The 19,923-nt window shown below is 38.4% G+C and overlaps 1 protein-coding gene across 1 annotated transcript; it reads left to right on the top strand.

The window, feature by feature from the left end:
* Positions 1 to 1,732: 1,732 nt before the first annotated feature.
* On the top strand, positions 1,733 to 2,863 carry LOC124613300 (piggyBac transposable element-derived protein 4-like). The gene has a single exon (XM_047141996.1). The coding sequence runs from the start codon at positions 1,733 to 1,735 to the stop codon at positions 2,861 to 2,863; it is 1,131 nt and encodes a 376-aa protein (XP_046997952.1).
* The last annotated feature ends 17,060 nt before the right edge of the window (positions 2,864 to 19,923 follow it).

Raw genomic sequence — 19,923 nt, 5'->3', positions numbered from 1 at the left:
GTAGTTATCTTAAACATGTGTACTATCCTGTTAATATGATATACATTGAGAAAGAAATATATTCTACAGGTAAGACAAAATATGCTAATAAGGTAAGTGAGCTCACAGAAATTGAAAAAGAGGATACAGAAGAAATTAATCTATCGAATAACTGGGTTGAGACGTGTCAAAAGCTGAAGTAACTGATTTTTGTGATGATTTTGGAATTCAGAAACTAATGGATGAATCAGATAAGGAAAAAGTGAATACTGTATTAATGAATAGGAATTTAAGTGAAAATGGATACTTAAACAGTAATGAAGTAGAGAATGGTGATGTTGGTAATTTGTGTGATGATATTAATGATGTTTATGGTATTTTTGAATGTAATAAATTGAAGGTAAGTGATGATGGGCATAATAATGAGGAAGAAAAGAATTTTGTTTGTTTTAAAGAAGAATTGAAGGCATTAGGTATTAGTAAGGAAATGTGTAGTAGTGGATATGATATAGAGAAACCCAAGGATTCTGTTAAAGGATTAAGGGACATGAGGACAGTATCACAGCAAATAAATCTCTTGATTTAATTACTAGTAAGGAGGCATGTATAGATCGCCATACTAATTCAGTTGCCTGTTATTACAGTAACAATAAGCCACTTAATGTTGTGAATGAGACAGAATTTTTTTTTATAAAATGTTAAGTAGGGATGCTTTTGAGAAAGATGAAAGCTTTAGAATCATGATAAAAAATCTGTGTTTAGCTTTGTACCCAGATTGGGTGGCATAAAATTAAACATAAACAACTTAAGGACAAGTACCATAGTGCTGATGTAAGTGAAACAGGTAAGCAAATATGGATTGGTTTAATTCTCATTGACAGTGACAATGATGTCCACGTAAATTTAATGAAAGCTTGTCAAGGCAATTAAAATGGTAAGAACAATAAAGATTTTAGAGGCTTTAGTTTTGAAGAGAGAGAAAATGACCAGTCGTATGAGGATGTTAGGACTTATAAATGTACTGAAGTTTGTTGTCTGTTCATTAACCCCTTAAGGCGGGTCCACACTGAGCGCGCCGCGCTGCAGCACCCCGCGCACAGCTGTAACAGGGATGAGTGCGCCGTCCGCGCCGCTCCGAGGCGCGCACTGTGTTCCAGTTGGTGCGCGCGCAAGGTCTGAAGATGGAGCGAGCCGAAACCCCGTCTAAACTGAGCGCACACAAACGCGCCACTTCCTTTGATGTGCCGACAACAGCCGGAAAACTGCGCGGCGCGGCGCCGTCCACACCGAACGCGCAGAGCCGTTTTGCACAGCGCGGCGCGGCGGGCCGCGCTCAGTGTGGACCCGCCTTTAGCCTACAATATCGTGTGAGACGTAGCGTGGCGACCTGGCCAAACATCACCTACACGTATCAGGGACGTGGTACGTTTGCCGCGCTGAACAAGCGCATGTCGTGTGAGAGACGTCGTCGGTCAGCTGCGCCAAAAGTAAACAGAACGTCTCTGACACGTTGCGGAGCTGGTCGACTACACGCGGCATACACGAAGTGTTCTTCGCCGCATTCGGACCTGCTGACATTACGAAAATACTTTCACAATGTTCCCGACGTGTAGCAAACGTGTTCCGGAGGAAAGGGAGACATGTGGCGGCATAGCCAACAATGATTTTGCAGGGTATTTTGACAGCGGTAGTGACAGTGGTAGCAACGTTTTACCATCTGTACGAAAACGGTGTAAGCGTCTTGTGATCGAAGATGATACTGACGAAGAAGAGCAGACCTACCAGCAACAATCAGTCGTGGACGTGGCAACAGGAAGGCAATGAACCAACAATCTGGACGTATACTGAAATTCCCGGAGTAAAGGAAGCAGCTTTACAGCACGTGAGTACAAGCATAAGAGAATTAGACGTTTTCTATGTAATATTTAATAGTACATTTTGGGAAAACATCGCAACTGAGACGAATAGGTATGCACAAGATGTACTCAACATTGAACAGAAGAGACGAAAAATAGACCAAAAGTTGTCTCTTGTCGGCTGTAATGAAATAAAAATATACGTTGCGCTATGTACAATCATGGCTGAAGTAAGGAAACCTTTGATTCAGATGTATTGGTCTAGGAGGGCCGTTATAGAAACGCCAATATTTAGGAAGACTATGCCATTCAGAAGATTTCTGCACATAAGTAGATTTCTGCATCTAGCGAATAACAGTTTAGCCAACAACACAGATAAGCTGTACAAACTAAGGCCAGTCATAGATATGTTCAATCAAAAATTTAAGGAAGTGTACACAATGCAAGAGAATATTCCCATTGATGAATCATTAATGAAATTTAAGGGGCGCTTATCCTACAAACAATTCATCCCATCAAAAAGAACGAGGTTTGGTATTATAATTTATAAATTGTGTAGGTCAAGTTCAGGATACTGCTATGATTTTAAGATATACACGGGTAGTGACAAATGTGATGCTAGTGGTAGTGACTCTGAAAGTATAGTTCTAGAACTATCACAGTCGCTATTACACAACGGGTATACTCTATATTTAGATAACTGGTTTTCTTCACCAAAACTTTTCAAAACTCTCTTCACCAATAAAACTAATGTGATTGGAACAGTGCTCTCAAACAGAAAAAATATGCCCACAGAATCTCTGAAGGCAAAATTAAAGAAGACAGAATATACAGTGAGGAGTTGTAATGGAATATTGGCACTAAAATGGAAAGATAAACGAGATGTTTACATGTTTTCCACAAAACATTCAACAGCAGAAATGATTGCCACAGATACACCTCTCTGCTATGCGTTGTGGAAACCGAAATGTGTCATCGAATACAATAGAGGCATGATTGGAATTGATCGCCAAGATCAGATGCTCTAATGCTTCCCTGTGATGAGAAAATGTATGAAAGTATACCGCAAGATATTCTTTTACCTATTTATTAATTTAACACATACATTTTGTATTACAAAATACATTGCGGCAAATCACAGAGCTACGCAGAATATAGGAGTCACATTGGAGAATCATTCTTGAAAACTACACCTTTACCGAAGAATAATCGGAAGGGACGATTAGCACCTGGTGATATACCACAAAGACTACACGCACAACATTGGGCACATTTTCCCATACCTATTGATCCAACACCATCAAAAGTAAATCCTGCGAGAGCTTGTGTGGTGTGCCGAAAGCATAAACGACACAGCGAGACAACGTGGGAATGCAAAACGTGCAGGGTTGCATTACATGTGCCAGATTATTTTGAACGATATCATACACTACTGACCATTAAAATTGCTACACCAAGAAGAAATGCAGATGATAAACGGGTATTTATTGGACAGATATATTATACTAGAACTGACATGTGATTCCTTTTTCATGCAATTTGGGTACATAGATCCTGAGAAATCAGTACCCACAACAACCACCTCTGGCCGTAATAGCGGCCTTTATATTCCTGAGCATTGAGTCAAACAGAGTTTGGATGGCTTGTACAGGTACAGCTGCCCATGCAGCTTACCACAGTTCATCAAGAGTAGTGACTGGCGCATTGTGACGAGCCAGTTGCTCGGTCACCACTGATCAGACGGGTTCAATTGGTGAGAGATCTGGAGAAAGTGCTGACCAGGCCAGCAGTCGAACATGCGGTCGTGCATTATCCTGCTGAAATGTAGGGTTTCGCAGGGATCGAATGAAGGGTAGAGCCACAGGTCGTAACACATCTGAAATGTAACATCCACTGTTCAAAGTGGCGTCAATGCGAACAAGAGGTGACTGAGACATGTAGCCAATTGCACCCCATGCCATCACACCGGGTGATACGCCAGTATGTCGACGACAAATACACACTTCCAATGTGCATTCACCGCGATGTCGCCAAACACGGATGCGACCATCATATTTCTGTAAACATAGCCTGGATTCATCCGAAAAAATGACGTTTTGCCATTCGTGCACCCAGGTTCGTCGTTGAGTACACCATCGCAGGCGCTCCTGTCTGTGATACAGCGTCAAGGGTAACCGCAGCCATGGTCTCCGAGCTGATAGTCCACGCTGCTGCAAACGTCATCGAACTGTTCGTGCAGATGGTTGTTGTCTTGCGAACATCCCCATCTGTTGACTCAGGGATCGAGACGTAGCTGCACGATCCGTTACAGCCATGCGGATAATATGCCTGTCATCTCGACTGCTAGTGATACGAGGCCGTTGGGATCCAGCACGGCGTTCCGTATTACCCTCCTGAACACACCGGTTGGATATTCTGCTAACAGTCATTGGATCTCGACCAACGCGAGCAGCAATGTCGCGATACTATAAACCGCAATCGCGATAGTCTACAATCCGACCTTTATCAAAATCGGAAACGTGAAGGTATGCATTTCTCCTCCTTACACGAGGCATCACGACAACGTTTCACCAGGCAACGCCGGTCAACTGTTGTTTGTGTATGAGAAATCGGTTGGAAACTTTCCTCATGTCAGCACGTTGTAAGTGTCGCCACCGGCGCCAACCTTGAGTGAATGCTCTGAAAAGCTAATCATTTGAATATCACGGCATCTTCTTCCTGTCGGTTAAATTTCGAGTCTGTATGACGTCATCTTCGTGGTGTAGCAATTTTAATGGCCAGTAGTGTACAGTCGAAGTGTACGTAACAGGTCCCAGAATGTTTTGAACAAAATATTGTACAGTCTTAGATCATTGCATTGTTGTGAATATTATTATTAAGATGTATTTCATCAATGTATGTTTGCTTGTAAAGGGAAAAAAAACGTTTGTGAATATATCGTTGCGTTTGAGACAATGAATGTTTTGTTTCCGATGGGCAACTGATCGTCATTATTTATCATACCTGTAGAAATGTCACGTTACTGGTATCTCACACACGTACTTACAAATCCCGAGGGCGTCTGCACGACTTCGGACGCCACCAGGCGTAGTGCATCGCAGACTTAGCGTGTGTAATATCATTGAGAGAAGTGTTAGCCCATACAACAATCTAGATTTGGGCAACACGATTCTTTTTCCCGATTCGATTCCTACGATTCAATCTCACATTACGAATCGATTCCTGCGATTCGTTCACGATTCTTTCACGATTCATTCTAGTCTGCGATGGCACGATTCTTACGGAATACAAAAAGTTCTACATCTTACTCACAGATGGCAGAACATGTCTGAAATTGACAATGGGGTTAGAATCGAACCGTCTCATGATAAGATACGACAGAAATAGTTCATTTATGAGTAAACATGCATATGACGTTACAAGTGAGATTCTCGATTTATACGTGTAATGCCTTAATTGATGAAAGGTCACGTTTGATTTGATTGCATATATTGTTTTATTTCAGTATGCCAGGAAAGAGGAGTCGATTTGTGCGAAAGGTGGTGCAAAATGACGTGGTATGCCAGTTTGGTTGTGTGGCTTGAGCGCATCTAACTACAGACGTCTGTTTTATAGTAACAAAATCTAACAGTAAGGCTGACGTGGTTTGGCTCATATCATCCTATGTTTTTCTTTGCTAAGACGTCTTTCCAAGTCCACATCAACCTTGCAATTCATAACGCAGCTGACAGCCCTCCCACAAGGCAAATTTAGCTTAACTTTCATTTCTTCTAAATACAAAGGACAGGTATTTTGCTTTTAATTTGTCTGAGAACTTGCCGCTGTCACTACTATTTACGTGAGAAGACGACACCGCCAAGTGTCAGCTTGGTTTTCACGAGTAATATTACGGCCCACGAATTTCGTTTGTTCGTTCCGAGCTTCCTTTGTTCACACGCATCCTCCACTTGACTGTCATTTGGCGGTCGTAATCATTCGGCACGACTCGGCATGATTCGGAAGTTGCCTTCGAAGCATAGCGTACTAAGAATCGATGAATCGTTGGAACTTGGAATCGTCACGGATCGGAAACACACAATCGTTCTCACGATTCTTTTGAACGACGATTCGTCCGTATCACGATTCGATTCTTACGATTCTTTATTTAGAGTCGTTCAAATGAACGACTCATTCACGAATCGCCACAACTCTACAACAATCATTAGCCATTGTTTGCAAAAGAGATGGAGGAGTGAGACTTGCTCTCGATTCTAGACATTTGAACAAGTACTTGTACAGAGAAACAGAGCACCCTGAAAACACTGATGAACTCTCACACAAATTTAAAAATATTCTGATTATGTCAAGTTTAAATTTAACTTCTGGATTTTATCAGGTACCTTCAGCTCCTGAGCCTCGTAAATATACTGTCTTTCTTTACAGTGGCAGACGTTACCAACAATGTGTAGTTACTTTTGGTTTGAAGCCCCTCCAGCTGAGTTTATAAGAGAATTAGATTATGTATTTGCCCAAGATCTGGTAGGAAAACGTACTGTTTATGTGTATGACATTTTGGTAACTGAACAAAGTTGGGAAGAGGATTTGGAGCTGTTGTAGCAGGTATGTGAGAAATTTAGACAAGTATGTACGACCCTGAAACTCGAAAAATGTAATTTTGCTGCCCCTACACTACAATTCTTAGGTCATGTAATTAATGGGGAAGGAATCTTGACAGATCCTGATAAAATCAAAGTAATCTCAGATTTTCTGGCATCACATAATAGAAAACAATTGCAGTCTTTTTATGGTTTTTTATGGATTTCATAGAAAATTTGTGAGTAGATTATGTTTGAATGCATTCTGTTTAAGCAATTTATTTAAAAAGAATACTAATTGTGTTTGGACACCAGAATTTCAACGAGCATTTGAAAACACTAAGAAAAAACTGAATAATCAAATTTTGTTATGCAAACCAGATCTTAGCCTACCATTTTGTTTACACAGAAATAGTAGTAAGCATGGTCTGGGAGTAGAACTATACTGCATAAGGTAATAAGAGATGGGACTGATCCACAATGGTACACAAAACACGTCAGAACACTGTTGCAGAAGCAACGAAAAAAGCATGCCAAATTCAGAAGAACACAAAATCCCCAAGACTGTCTAAGTTTCATGGAAGCTCGAAATTTAGTGCAGACATTAATGCGAGATGCTTTTAATAGTTTCCACAATGAAACATTGTCTCAAAATATGGTAGAAAACCCAAAGAGATTCTGATCGTATGTATAGTACACCAGTAGCAACAAAAAGACGATACTGTCACTGCACGGTAGCAATGGAAATGTTACCAATGATGGTGTCACTAAAGCGGAGTTACTAAATACCGTTTTCCTTCACGAAAGAAGACGAAGTAAATATTCAAGAATTCGAAACCAGAACAGCTGTTAGCATGAATGATATAAAAGATATCTTAGGTGTTGTGAAACAACTCAAATCACATAAGAAAAGCAAGTCTTCCAGTCCAGATGGTATACCAATCAGGTTTCTTTCAGAGTATGCACACACAATAGCGCCTTTCTTAGCAATCATATACAACCGCTCACTTGACGAAAGGTCTGTTCCTAAAGACTGGAAAGCACAGGTCACACCAATATTCAAGAAAGGAAATAGGAGTAACCCACTGAATTACAGACCCATATCACTGAACTCAATTTGCAGTAGGATTTTGGAGCATATACTGTACTTGACATTATGAATCACCTTGATGAAAATGACTTATTTATACATAACCAACACGGATTCAGAAAATATTGTTCTTGTGCAACACAGCTAGCTTTTTATTCCCATGAAGTAATGAATGCTGTCGACAAGGGAGCTCAGATCGAGTGCATAGTCCTAAATTTCCAGAAGGCTTTTGATACCGTTGCTCATAAGTGACTAGTTAATCAAATTGCGTGCAGATGGAGTATCATCTCAGTTGTGTGACTGGATTCGTGATTTCCTCTCAGAGAGGTCAAAGTTCGTAGTGATGTGGCGTTCCACAAGGTTGTGGCACAGGTCCTCTGCTGTTCCTGATTCACATAAATGATCTAGGTGATAATCTGAGCAGCCCCCTTAGATTGTTTGCAGATGATGCTGTAATGTACTGTCTAGTGAAATCATCAGACGATTAACTCCAATTACAAAATGATCTAGAGAGAATTTCTATATGGTGCGGAAAGTGGCAATTGGCATTAAACAAAGAAAAGTGCGAGGTCATCCACATGGGTACTAAAAGAAATCCGATAAATTTTGGGTATACGATAAATCGCACAAATCTAAGGGCTGTCAATTCGACTAAATACCTAGGAATTACAATTATGAGCAACTTAGATAATATTGTGGAAGGCGAAACAAAGACTGAACTTTGTTGGCAGGACACTTAAAAGATGTGACAAACCCACTAAAGAGACAGCATACATTACACTTGTCTGTCTTCTGCTGGAATATTGCTGCACAGTATGCGATTCTTACCAGGTAGGATTGACGGAGGACATCGAAAAAGTGCAAAGAAGGGCAGTTCGTTTCGTGTTATCACACAATAGGGGTGAGAGTGTCACTGATATGATACACGAGTGGAGGTGGTAGTCACTGAAACAAAGGCAGTTTTCTTTGTGGCGAGATCTATTTACGAAATTTCAGTCACTAACTTTCTCTTCCATATGAGAAAATGTTTTGTTGACACCCACCTATGTAGGGAGAAATGATCGTCATAATAAAATAAGAGAAATCAGAGCTCGAACAGAAAGATTTAGGTGTTCCTTTTTCCCACGCGCCGTTCGAGAGTGGAATGGTAGAGAAGTAGTATGAAATTGTTCGATGAACTCTCTGCCAGGCACTTAAGTGTGAATTGCAGAGTAACCATGTAGATGTAGATGTAGATGTACTTCAGGAAAAAGAAGGTAATGGGGAAATCATACGTGACGTAATTGCCTTTGCAAACAGAATGCTGTTAGAACATGAGAAATCTTATGCAGTTACAAAGAAGGGATTATAATCTGCTTACTGAGCATTTGCTAAATTCAGAATCTATTTGTTGGGACATAAAGTAATTGTATATTCAGACCACAAAGCACTAAGCTACCTACAGGAATGTAGACTATATCTTAACAGACTTACCAGATGGGCAATGTATTTGCAACAATTACAAAATTAAATATTTTAAAGTTGCAGACATTGTTGCTGCAGATGCTTTTTCAAAGATGACACTGGTTGGAGGTGATGAAAATTTTGATGAAAATGAGGAAAAAAGTTTAAAATTGGGTATATGAAGGGTATACATTATGGAACACTTATTAGGACAATGTGTAATAAAATTAAAAGGAACCAAAAATGATCCAACTGGAGGTTAGTAAAGAGTTGTTTAGGCAAAAGTGTTATGAAAATTTGGTCAGGTACTATAAAGTAAACAAAGGAACACTTTTCAGGAGAACAGATGTGGATTCTGATGATTGGAAGTTACGTTGGCCAGAAGAAGAACTGGAAAGTTAATTAAGTATATACATGGTGACAATAATTAAACTATATGAAATGAAATCATCATAACTTCTGAGCACATTCAAACTGCACGGTTGGCAATGGGGCACGATGGGAATTAGTATGCACATGCACGGTTTGGTTTCAGGCGAAGCACACTTTCATTTGTATGGGTTCGTCAATAAGCAAAAGTGGCGCATTTGTGGGACTGAGAATCTGCATTTCGTGATCGAGAAGTCTCTTCACACTCGACAGGTGACTGACCGTCTGTTGTGCAGTGTCCAGTTACAGAATAATCGGTGCAATATTTCTCGCTGCCACGGTGACTACCGAATGGTACATGAAGGTTTTGGAAGATGATTTCATCCCCATTATCCAAAGTGACCCTGATTTCGATAAGATGTTAATGCAAGATGGAGCTCAACCCCCCACCAGGAGAGTTTTTGATGTACTGGAGGAGTACTTTTGGGACCGCATACAGGCTCTGGGGTACCCAGAAAACGCTGTTACTGGCCTCTATTGGCTGCCATATTCTTCGGAGCTGAACACATGCACCTCCTTTTTGTGGGGCTATATTAAAGACAAGTTGTACAGCAGTAACCCCAAAACTACTGCTGAGGTGATGAAAACCGCCATTCAGGAGGTCATCAACAGTATCAATGTTCCAACACTTCAGTAGGTCACGAAGAATTTCGCTATTCGTCTGCGTCACATCTGCTGCAATGGTGACAGGCATATCGAACATATCATACCCTAAATCCGAGTATTTGTAGTGACGTTCATGTTTTGAATAAAGTGTGTGCACGCTGTAGTTTGTAACTGATTTACTTTTTTTTTTTCATATAGTCCAATAATTGTCACCCTGTATGTGAGAGTTATGGACACTATGGTATTCAAAAATATGTACAAAAGCTACAAGAAAATGTTTAAATCTATAATATGACTAAAAAGATTAGTAATGAACTATCTACTTGCGCTAGGTGTCAGAGACTCAAGGTAAGTAACAGAACTTGTCAAGGTGAGATGCAAAAGATAACACCTGAGAAACCTATAGCCTTAGTTGCTGTGGATTTTTTTGGAAGTTTACCAAAAACTAAAAATGCTTATTGTTACATATTTGTCATCGTTGATGTTTTTTCCAAATATATAAAATTTATCCTCTTAGAAAAGCTACAAGTGATTTAGAAGATATAATGAATAGTTTGCAACACGGTTCCACAGGATTTTCATCTTTCAAAATTATGTTTAACGCTAAACCAGCCAATCTTGTCTGTGAATCAGTAGATTATCCACCATGTACTGTCATGTCTGGTGAAGAATATGACGCAGTTGTGAGAAAAGCCATGAAAAAGGAGGGAGGCATACAAAAGAAAAAAATGCGATAATGAGGTCAAAATCTTTAAGTTTAATACTGGAGACTAATTTCTTGTTAAATCATATGAGAAATTTAAGATGTTAACATCTGAGTTAAAAAAGTTGAGGTCTTCAAGAACATGCATCCTAGTGCCTACTGATTGATTTACCCCAGATCCATAAACCTTCTTGGACTAAGAACTGTTGCCTTATTGAAACTATACAAACAAAAAATTAGAGATAACTAGTGAAAATGATTCTTATTGGAATGTTGTAGAAACAAAATGTTTTCTACCATATGTAAAGAAATATGTAGTTATAGTTTTTCATACAGTTTTGTGCAAATGATTTAGATGTGGTAACTTACTACTTTTGCTTGAGCTGTATTATTTTCTGCAGGCTGTAAATAAGTCATGATTTGTATTTGATCATGTTCTTTCATGGGAAGTAATTAGTTTATTTTGTACAGTGTAATTTGTCAATGTTTGGGGTAATATTTTAGTTCAAGTCTCAATCAATTCCTGAAGATTTATTCAGTTCTTAATAAAAATTTCTTTATGGTATATAATGGATTGGTACTTGTGTCATTCCCATGCTAATTTTTATCATGATATTTGCATCAAAAGAAAAAAAGAAACAAACAAGAAAAACCACTCAGAAAACTGAAAAACGACAATTGGAGTATCTCCTTTTGCTGTCTAGAACTATTACTCTCCCAATTAAACTTTGACATTTCCTCTGTGCTAGTTTTGGGGATATGTGTGGAAGGCAGCACACCATTTTTCACCACATAACTGCATATACTGTATGTAGTTTACCTGTATTTACTGACAGATAATGGCTTTAGACCACAGCGATAATTGAAACAGCCAATTTCAATCTGATAAACCATGTCTTAAATGCAGTGGACAACCACAGAAATATCTCAGGTTTATTCTTGGACTGTACAAAAGCTTTTGATGTGATTGATCATTCTATATTCCTGAGGAAGCTTGAATGGTATGGTGTAAAAGGTGTGCCAAATCAGTGGATTGAATCATACTTGGAATATCGCTCTCAGGTAACTGAAATTAAGTACATGGTAGGAAATGAACTCCAGGTACACGTTTCAGAACCATGTGGACTAAGTCATGATTTCTACAGGGCTCCATTTTAGGTCCCTTTCTTTTTTTGGTCTACATTAATGATTTCCCATCACACGTTAGGGATTCTGAACCAGTACTGTTTGCAGATGACAGCAGTATATTGATTGAAGGGAATAAAGAAGAAAATCTTACTGCATCTGCAAAGATATAAAAAAATAGTGTCTGAATGGTTTACCAGAAACAGGCTAATAGTTAATCCCCAAAAACTGTACTCATGAATTTCCACTCTGATCAAAATAAAAATCTGACACAACCTGTAATATGTATAGATAACGAAAATATTAGTGCTGTCAATGAAACTAAATTTCTTGGGATTCACATCCAGGAGAATCTTAAATGGAGCACTCATATCACATCCCTAAATTCAAAACTAGCAAAAATGAGCTATGTAGTAAGAATTCTCTGCAACAATACTAGTTTAGAAACAGTTAGGGCTGTATACTTTGCTCGTGTACATTCAATACTGAAGTACAGTATCATTTTCTGGGGAAATGTACACCAGGCCATAACAATTTTCACGAAACAAAAGACTATTATACGAATAATGAAACGAGTGAGCAGCAGAAAACCATGCAAATCTTTCTTTAAAGATCTAAACATCCTACCCCTTCCATGCATTTATATACTGGAAGTAGACATGCATGTCAAAAAAAAGCATACTGAGAAAAGAAAACCTTTTTCCTCAAAACAAAAGTGTCCATGATTACAGTACCAGGTCAGACAGTGACATACATGTTATTCATTGTAACACCACATTATGCCAAAAAGGTGTATATCATGCAGGAACAAAACTTTACAACAGATTACCAAGACATATAAAATCTCTTCCTGAACTACAAAGCTTTAAAAAGTATGTGACAGCATACCTTCTGAAAAACTACTACTGTTCAATCTCACAGTATCTTATGCAAGAAAAAATGTGATTTGTGTCTTTAATTGTAGAAATAAGTTATAAATATACAGTATTTCAGAAATTTGTAATTATTAACTTTATAGACCCAATTTGTCATAAAAATTTAAATAATTTATGTTTGACATTTGAAAATCCAATAGCTAATAAGGTTTTCTGTCCAATATCCTGTGCACAGTATATGTACTGAAAAAGAGATTTATATGGACAAATAAATAAATAAAAATAAAAGATATTGTTATGCTTTATATTATTTTTTATATGTTTTGAACTTTCATATTGCGCCATTGAGTCAGTATACTTAATGTACATGAGAAAGAAGAATTTTAGATGTAACAGTGAAAAATAGTAAATGAACAGTAGTTTACAGCAAATTTCAGCACTGGTGACATTTTTGGCATAATTTACGGCCAATATTTTTCATGTAAGGAACTAAATAATTCAGTTTTTAAGAAAATATGGGGGTTTCTCATCCTGCAACGTAATTCGAAAGACTTGAAGAGCAATGTCTCATATTCTATTGTACAATATATTTTGTAAAATAAAACTAATGTACATAAAATGTTTGTTAACAATCAGAGACTAATTGACAAAATATGTGATAAAAATTGATAATTCTACACATGGAATAGATAGATAGCGCTGACTTTGGTAGGCTCACAACATGGCGATTGGTGCATTCCCTAGCTGGATGTGCCCTTCCTTAATTTCTGGTGCACTCTATTCTATGCCTTTTTTTACTCTTTTCTATGCATTTATGTCATCACAAGAACAAAAATTCTTGCAAAATAGTACAAATAATAATTTTTGTTACGGCATACTTTTGTATGCTGAAGATTCAATGTTCTATATGAAAGGTAAATTTAGAAGCACGATTTTGTAAAATGTTGTTACAAAGACATTTCATTGGTGTTATGAGAAAAAGGATTAAGTTCCTAACTAACTACATTAATTTTGCTGTGTGAACTAAAGCATTTTGCTAAATTTTCTTTGCGAAAAACATTGAAATAACTCTAAATGGATTAAGATGTTTTCTTTGATCACAGGGCATTACCAATCAATGATATTTCACCTATTGAAGATAGATTTTTAAATATTGGTAACAGACATTGTAATGAAACGCAAGTTCTACTCTCATGCTAATACGATAAAATCACTGTTCAGTGTACCATCCTTTTGCTTACCCATATACGATATAGATATTTGGTAATAATTTGAGAGCTACACGATATGTGAAAGGTCAGACTTTGAAACTGTTTTTGAAAATTTGTGAGAAAAGAACTCAATAAAGCGAAATTTTATTCTTGACTTCATGTGAATGAAGTGGTTATGCTAAGGGGGTCCAAATGCTGTATATCATCTAATCAAGATTCGTTTAATATTGACTTGTTATATCACAAAACTTGTTGGCACAACCAGTTTTGTTTTGTTCATCAAAATTTTTCTAGCATTTAATGCTTTCAAAATTTTTGAGAGACTATTTTAATAAAACTGATTATTGTAAGATAAATGTACTTAAATGTCTTGGATCATATGAAGTAAACTATACTGCACCGAAGCCATAAAAACCAAAAATCCACTACTACATACCTATAAAAAAGTTTTTAAATGTCAACACTTATGAATACTTAACGTATTGCAATGATAATTATGGACTTCCAAAAAAATAGAAAGTAGATTGTATTTTATTTCTGAAACTGTGTTCCAAAGATGATTTTGCAGAAATAGATCGATGTATTATAGTAATTTCCATCCTACATGTTGTTAGAGGTAAATTTTTGTTCTTTTGTGCAGATGTTTGTACAAGGTTAATGCACGAGGATGGAAAACAAGTTATGTGTGTTTTATTGATTTTTATTGTGAATTGAAATGACTGAAAATATTGGTGTAATTCTGTAGAAAGTCCACCAGAATTCGTATTATTATTGAAACATTAACCTGTTAATGCCCTAGATAATTATAGAAAAATAAACAACACAAAGGAAATTCATGAGCCATCAATAAACAACAAAGAAGAGCAACAAAAAAAGAAAAGTATTTTCATTATTAACAGTACTGGCTATTTAAATTCGACTGTCCCAGCCACTCTCTGCAGTGTGTCGCTATCTCAGCATGGCAAGTGTGATAATGTGATCGGTCGCCTCAGTTACTAACTTACTACAAACATTAATGAACCAACTTTGGACAAGAAAAGGGTGGGAACGGTCAGAGTATGCATGCAGTAATCATTTGAACTCTGCAACTGTTCTATCCATCAGATCGTCTATGAACCACCCTGCATCCTCCAAACCAATCAAATCTGTGGGTGACTCGTAGACAGTTGTTTTAAGAGTTTATGATATGCCAACATTGCATCTACGGTCAATCTCAAACCCAATGAGTTCATAGTGCATCTCTTGAAACAGGAATGCTAAAGCATTAAGTGTAAGCTTGTCTTCCACTGAAGTGATGCCATTGGTTTTCTTGAATGATCCGTCCAAATACATAAACCTTTTGCATGGGAGGGTTAGCAAATCTTGGAGCTAGATGACAATCCTAAGTTCACCATTCCTGTTAACTGTGGTTGAAGCACAAAGTTTATGCAGGAAGTATTGCTGACATAATTCGCGCATCATATTCCGCAGGATGCAAATGCGAGGTTTCAAGCCAACTGATTTAAGAAAACCTTAGGTCACACATGTTATCACTTTGTGGTTTGGCAGTGAAGTGGTGTGCTGTGGATTGCGTGCACTGCTTTTATACTGTATGCCCATCCAGCCTTAGATCTAATCATACAATGATTTCCTCACTATGAAAGTCAATAAGTTGATACACACTTCCAAACAGTCCAATGCCTGAATTGTCAGTTGGAGGTAGATTGCTTTGGTGGGAGTCCCAACAATCTTATACCCTGTTTCAACTGTGGGGAAGAATCCATAAATCAGACTGTCATTCAGTTAGGAGTCCATTGCAATGTTACACTTGATACAGATTGTTGTGGCAGGCAGTATATCAATAGTGTAGTCTGACTTGTAAGATTTACTAGGTTCCCTCTTCAAAACCTGCCTTTTGTGAAACCTAGTAGGCGTCCTATTGAAGCTTTCTGGATAAAGTCACTCGTTGCATTCACAGCCCTTATTTTAGATTTAAGTGTACTGATGGTTGCACGTAGCTCACATTTTGAGACTTCATTTAAATAGCTGATATCATATGAACCAGGTTCCATTTCCACAACCTTTTTCTTCTTTAATGTAGATGCAGTTTGTTCTTAGCTTCAGTGTTATTTGAAATGCTTTTGTACTTCTCTCAATACTCCATTCACCAATACTCAAATCAATTGGAGGGAAGAAATATTCACATAATACCGATGATTGTTCTTTGAAAGTCAATGTGTATGACACTGCATCTGAATCTAGCTGATAAAGAAATGTCTAAAGCTCTCGTTATATATTATGCTTCTTTGTAAACGTCAACATGATCCATAGATGCCCGCAGATGTGTGTATTATAGTTCTGATAGCATGGAAAATTGTAGAACACACCTCCTCTGCGAGTGAAGTATCGTTGTTACTTCTGGCGGTTGCAGGTCTCCACATGAGTTGAAATAATAAATGGTATTTGCATTTTTCGTAATATATAAAACCCATTGGGCGCCAGGACCTTCAGCAACATAATTCACAATACCACATTCACCAGTTTTCCACATAGTCTTACGTAATGTATCCTCCATAAACAACAATGGAATCTTGGAATGTTGAATTTTTTTCTAACAAAATTAGATCAGCATTTATAAGTGCCCGACCTGGTAAGACAGCTAAATTTTTTTTTTTAATTTATGGATAAATTAAGTTCTTTCCTGTATGGTTTCAAGTATAGTCCTTTTCCGATGGCTGCAGCTTCCATCATACAGTTATGTCATCTTGCTTCTGGTAACTGTGCTTGGGAGGTTTGCATGTTCTTGGCTGTTAGAGCAATGGTTTCATCACCACCAGCGAGAGACCCCATCGCCAAGAGAGCAGAGCTACATACACCACTGTCAGGATACAGTCCATCAAAAACTTTTGCTTCCCGTTCTTCTTCTTCTTCTTTAGTGCACAACGTGCAGGGTTCATAACTTGCTTGAAATTCATCATCCCTAAAACCAACTTCATTTTTCCACACATGGTTTTATCAACTGCAAATGCAGCAATGCATTTACCTATACCAATACCTTTCTTCTGTATATCGCCTTAGGCTTATCAGCTAAAATGTGGTTTACAATGTGACGACTTGGGAGATCATTATTTGCAACATATGCAGTGTCATGTTCCACACACGCTTCTTCGAGCACATTACCCGTACCACCACGAGCCGCGCGTTTTTGAAGTTTTGTTCCCAGTCCACAGTAGTTTTATCCCAGAATGTGTAATTCCACTAGTAATTTGTCTAGAATACCACCAACTCCTCTAATGTGTCTCCTAGCACACATGTTATGCTATTGTGGTGCTTGTGAACTGCGCATACCAATATAAAGCAAATCGTTTGCATGAATTCAACTGTTTTCCGCTGCAGGAAAACCAAGCCATTTGAGGAGCACTCTTCGAGGTGCGGCTAGAAAAAAACCGGACTGATGCTGGAAAAAACATTTATTTACAATTATTTAGAATTTCATGTTATCTCCTTCAACGTACTCTCCTCCTCGGTCTCTACACCGCTCCATACGAATTTTCCACTGTTCATAGCAATGCTGCAGATCATTTTTGGTAAGTCCATACATTACTTCCGTCGCTTTTTCTTTTACTGCTTCAACAGTCTCAAATCTAGTTCCTTTCAAAGCTGACTTGACTTTAGGGAAAAGAAAAAAGTCACAGGGGGCCAAATCAGGTGAGTAGGGTGGATGATCTAAGATGGGAATGTTGTGTTTTGCCAAAAACGTCTTCACTGACAACGCACTGTGAGCTGGGGCATTGTCTTGGTGAAGGATCCATGACTTTTTTCTCCACAAATCGTTCCGTTTTCTCCGTACTCGCTCACGTAGGGTATCCAGGACGCTAATGTAGTAATGCTGATTCACTGTTTGTCCCTCTGGTACCCAATCAATGTGCACAATCCCTTTGACGTCAAAAAAAAACGATCATCATTGCCTTGAATTTCGATTTTGACATTCGTGCTTTTTTTTGTCGTGGAGAACCAGCAGTTTTCCAATGCATCGGTTGGCGTTTAGTTTCGGGATCGTAAGTAAAAAACCACGATTCATCGCAAGTAATAACATTTTGTAAGAAGGTGGGATCACTTTCAATGTCCTCCAGGATGTCAGAACAAATCATTCTTCGGCGTTCCTTCTGTTCAATTGTGAGACACTTTGGAACCATTTTTGAACACACTTTGTTCATGTTGAAACTTTCATGAAGAATCTGCCTAACACTTTCCTTGTCAACTCCTGTTAACTCAGACACTGCTCTCATTGTTAAACGGCGATCTTGTCGAACAAGTTTACCGATTTTTTCAATGTTTGCATCAGTTTTTGCTGACAATGGTCTGCCAGTGCGAGTGTCATCACTGGTGTCTTCGCGGCCATCTTTAAATCGTTTAAACCACTCAAACACTTGTGTTCGCGATAAACAATCATCGCCGTACACTTGTTGTAACATTACAAACGTTTCACTTGCAGATTTTCCTAGTTTGAAACAAAATTTGATGTTAACACGCTGTTCTTTCTGTACACTCAACATTTTCCGACGCACAGACAAAACGTCAACTACTTAAAACAGACGCCACGGGCAGACTGAGTGCAGGAGGCAGATGAAACTCGAGCAGTAGGCGGAGCGAGAGTCACGTGACAGGCCACGCGACCTTCAGCCTTATTGCATTCGTTTTATTGTTTCACCAGTACTAGTCCGGTTTTTTTCTAGCCACACCTCGTATTGTGTCGTTGACTTATGACTGTCTCCAAGAGAAACACATCCAGTTCTGAGCTTCTCTGCAACTTTTCAGTGTAAAAGTAACCTCCAATTTCTTCATCTTTACTATCCTACAAGATGTAACTTCTAGGGTTCATTCTCCACACCTCGGAAACTGTAAATATTTCTGTTACCAGTTTGGCAGGTATGATTTCTCAAATGCTGTCTTATATTTTGAGATATCTACCAATCACCTACATTAAATTTCTGTTTACATCGATCCAGCTTTTTAATGCGTTAGTACACCGTATCCATGAGTATATTATCATGAAAATCGATTGGTCTCATTTTTATTGTGCTTTGTTTTGTTCGGTTAGACTGTGCAGCTGTTTCTGGAAAGATACCTGCCCATATTTATGAGCTGCAAAGATTAAACCGCATCCACATTTGATCTTTTATTATACTGTTCAGACGTTCCACGATACTCGCCTTCAGGTGGGTGAATGTTGAGTACTGATGTATTCCGCATCATGGTTTTGAAATATGTATTGTAAAACTCTCCACTGTGATCGGTTTGGAGATTTCTGGGCATAGATTTTGTCCCTCTGCAACAAACAGTCAGACACATCTGCAACATTTCTCCCTGTTTTGGTTTAACAGGTAATGCCTAGGCAGATTTGGAGTATGTATTGTTGTTGTTGTTGTCTTCAGTCCTGAGACTGGTTTGATGCAGCTCTCCATGCTACTCTATCCTGTGCAAGCTTCTTCATCTCCCAGTACCTACTGCAGCCTGCATCCTTCTGAATCTGCTTAGTAAATTCATCTCTTGGTGTCCCTCTACGATTTTTACCCTCCACGCTGCCCTCCAATACTAAATTGGTGATCCCTTGATGCCTCAGAACATGTCCTACCAACCGATCCCTTCTTCTAGTCAAATTGTCCCTCAAACTTCTCTTCTCTCCAATCCTCTTCAGTACCTCCTCATTAGTTATGTGATCTACCCACCTAACTTTCAGCATTCTTCTGTAGCACCACATTTCGAAAGCTTCTACTCTCTTCTTGTCCAAACTATTTATTGTCCATGTTTCACATCTATACATGGCTACACTCCATACAAATACTTTCAGAAACGACTTCCTGACACTTAAATCTATACTCGATGTTAACAAATTTCTCTTCTTTGGAAACGCTTTCCTTGCCATTGCCAGTCTACATTTTATATCCTCTCTACTTCGACCATCAAGAGTTATTTTGCTCCCCAAATAGCAAAACTCCTTTACTACTTTAAGTGTTTCCATTATCCTCGTTTTGCTTCTGTTGATGTTCATC

Source organism: Schistocerca americana, chromosome 4 (assembly GCF_021461395.2).
Source record: "Schistocerca americana isolate TAMUIC-IGC-003095 chromosome 4, iqSchAmer2.1, whole genome shotgun sequence".
Taxonomy (NCBI): Eukaryota; Metazoa; Arthropoda; class Insecta; order Orthoptera; family Acrididae; genus Schistocerca; species Schistocerca americana.
The sequence above is the reverse complement of the archived record's forward strand: the minus strand, read 5'-3'. Positions and strand labels throughout refer to the sequence as shown.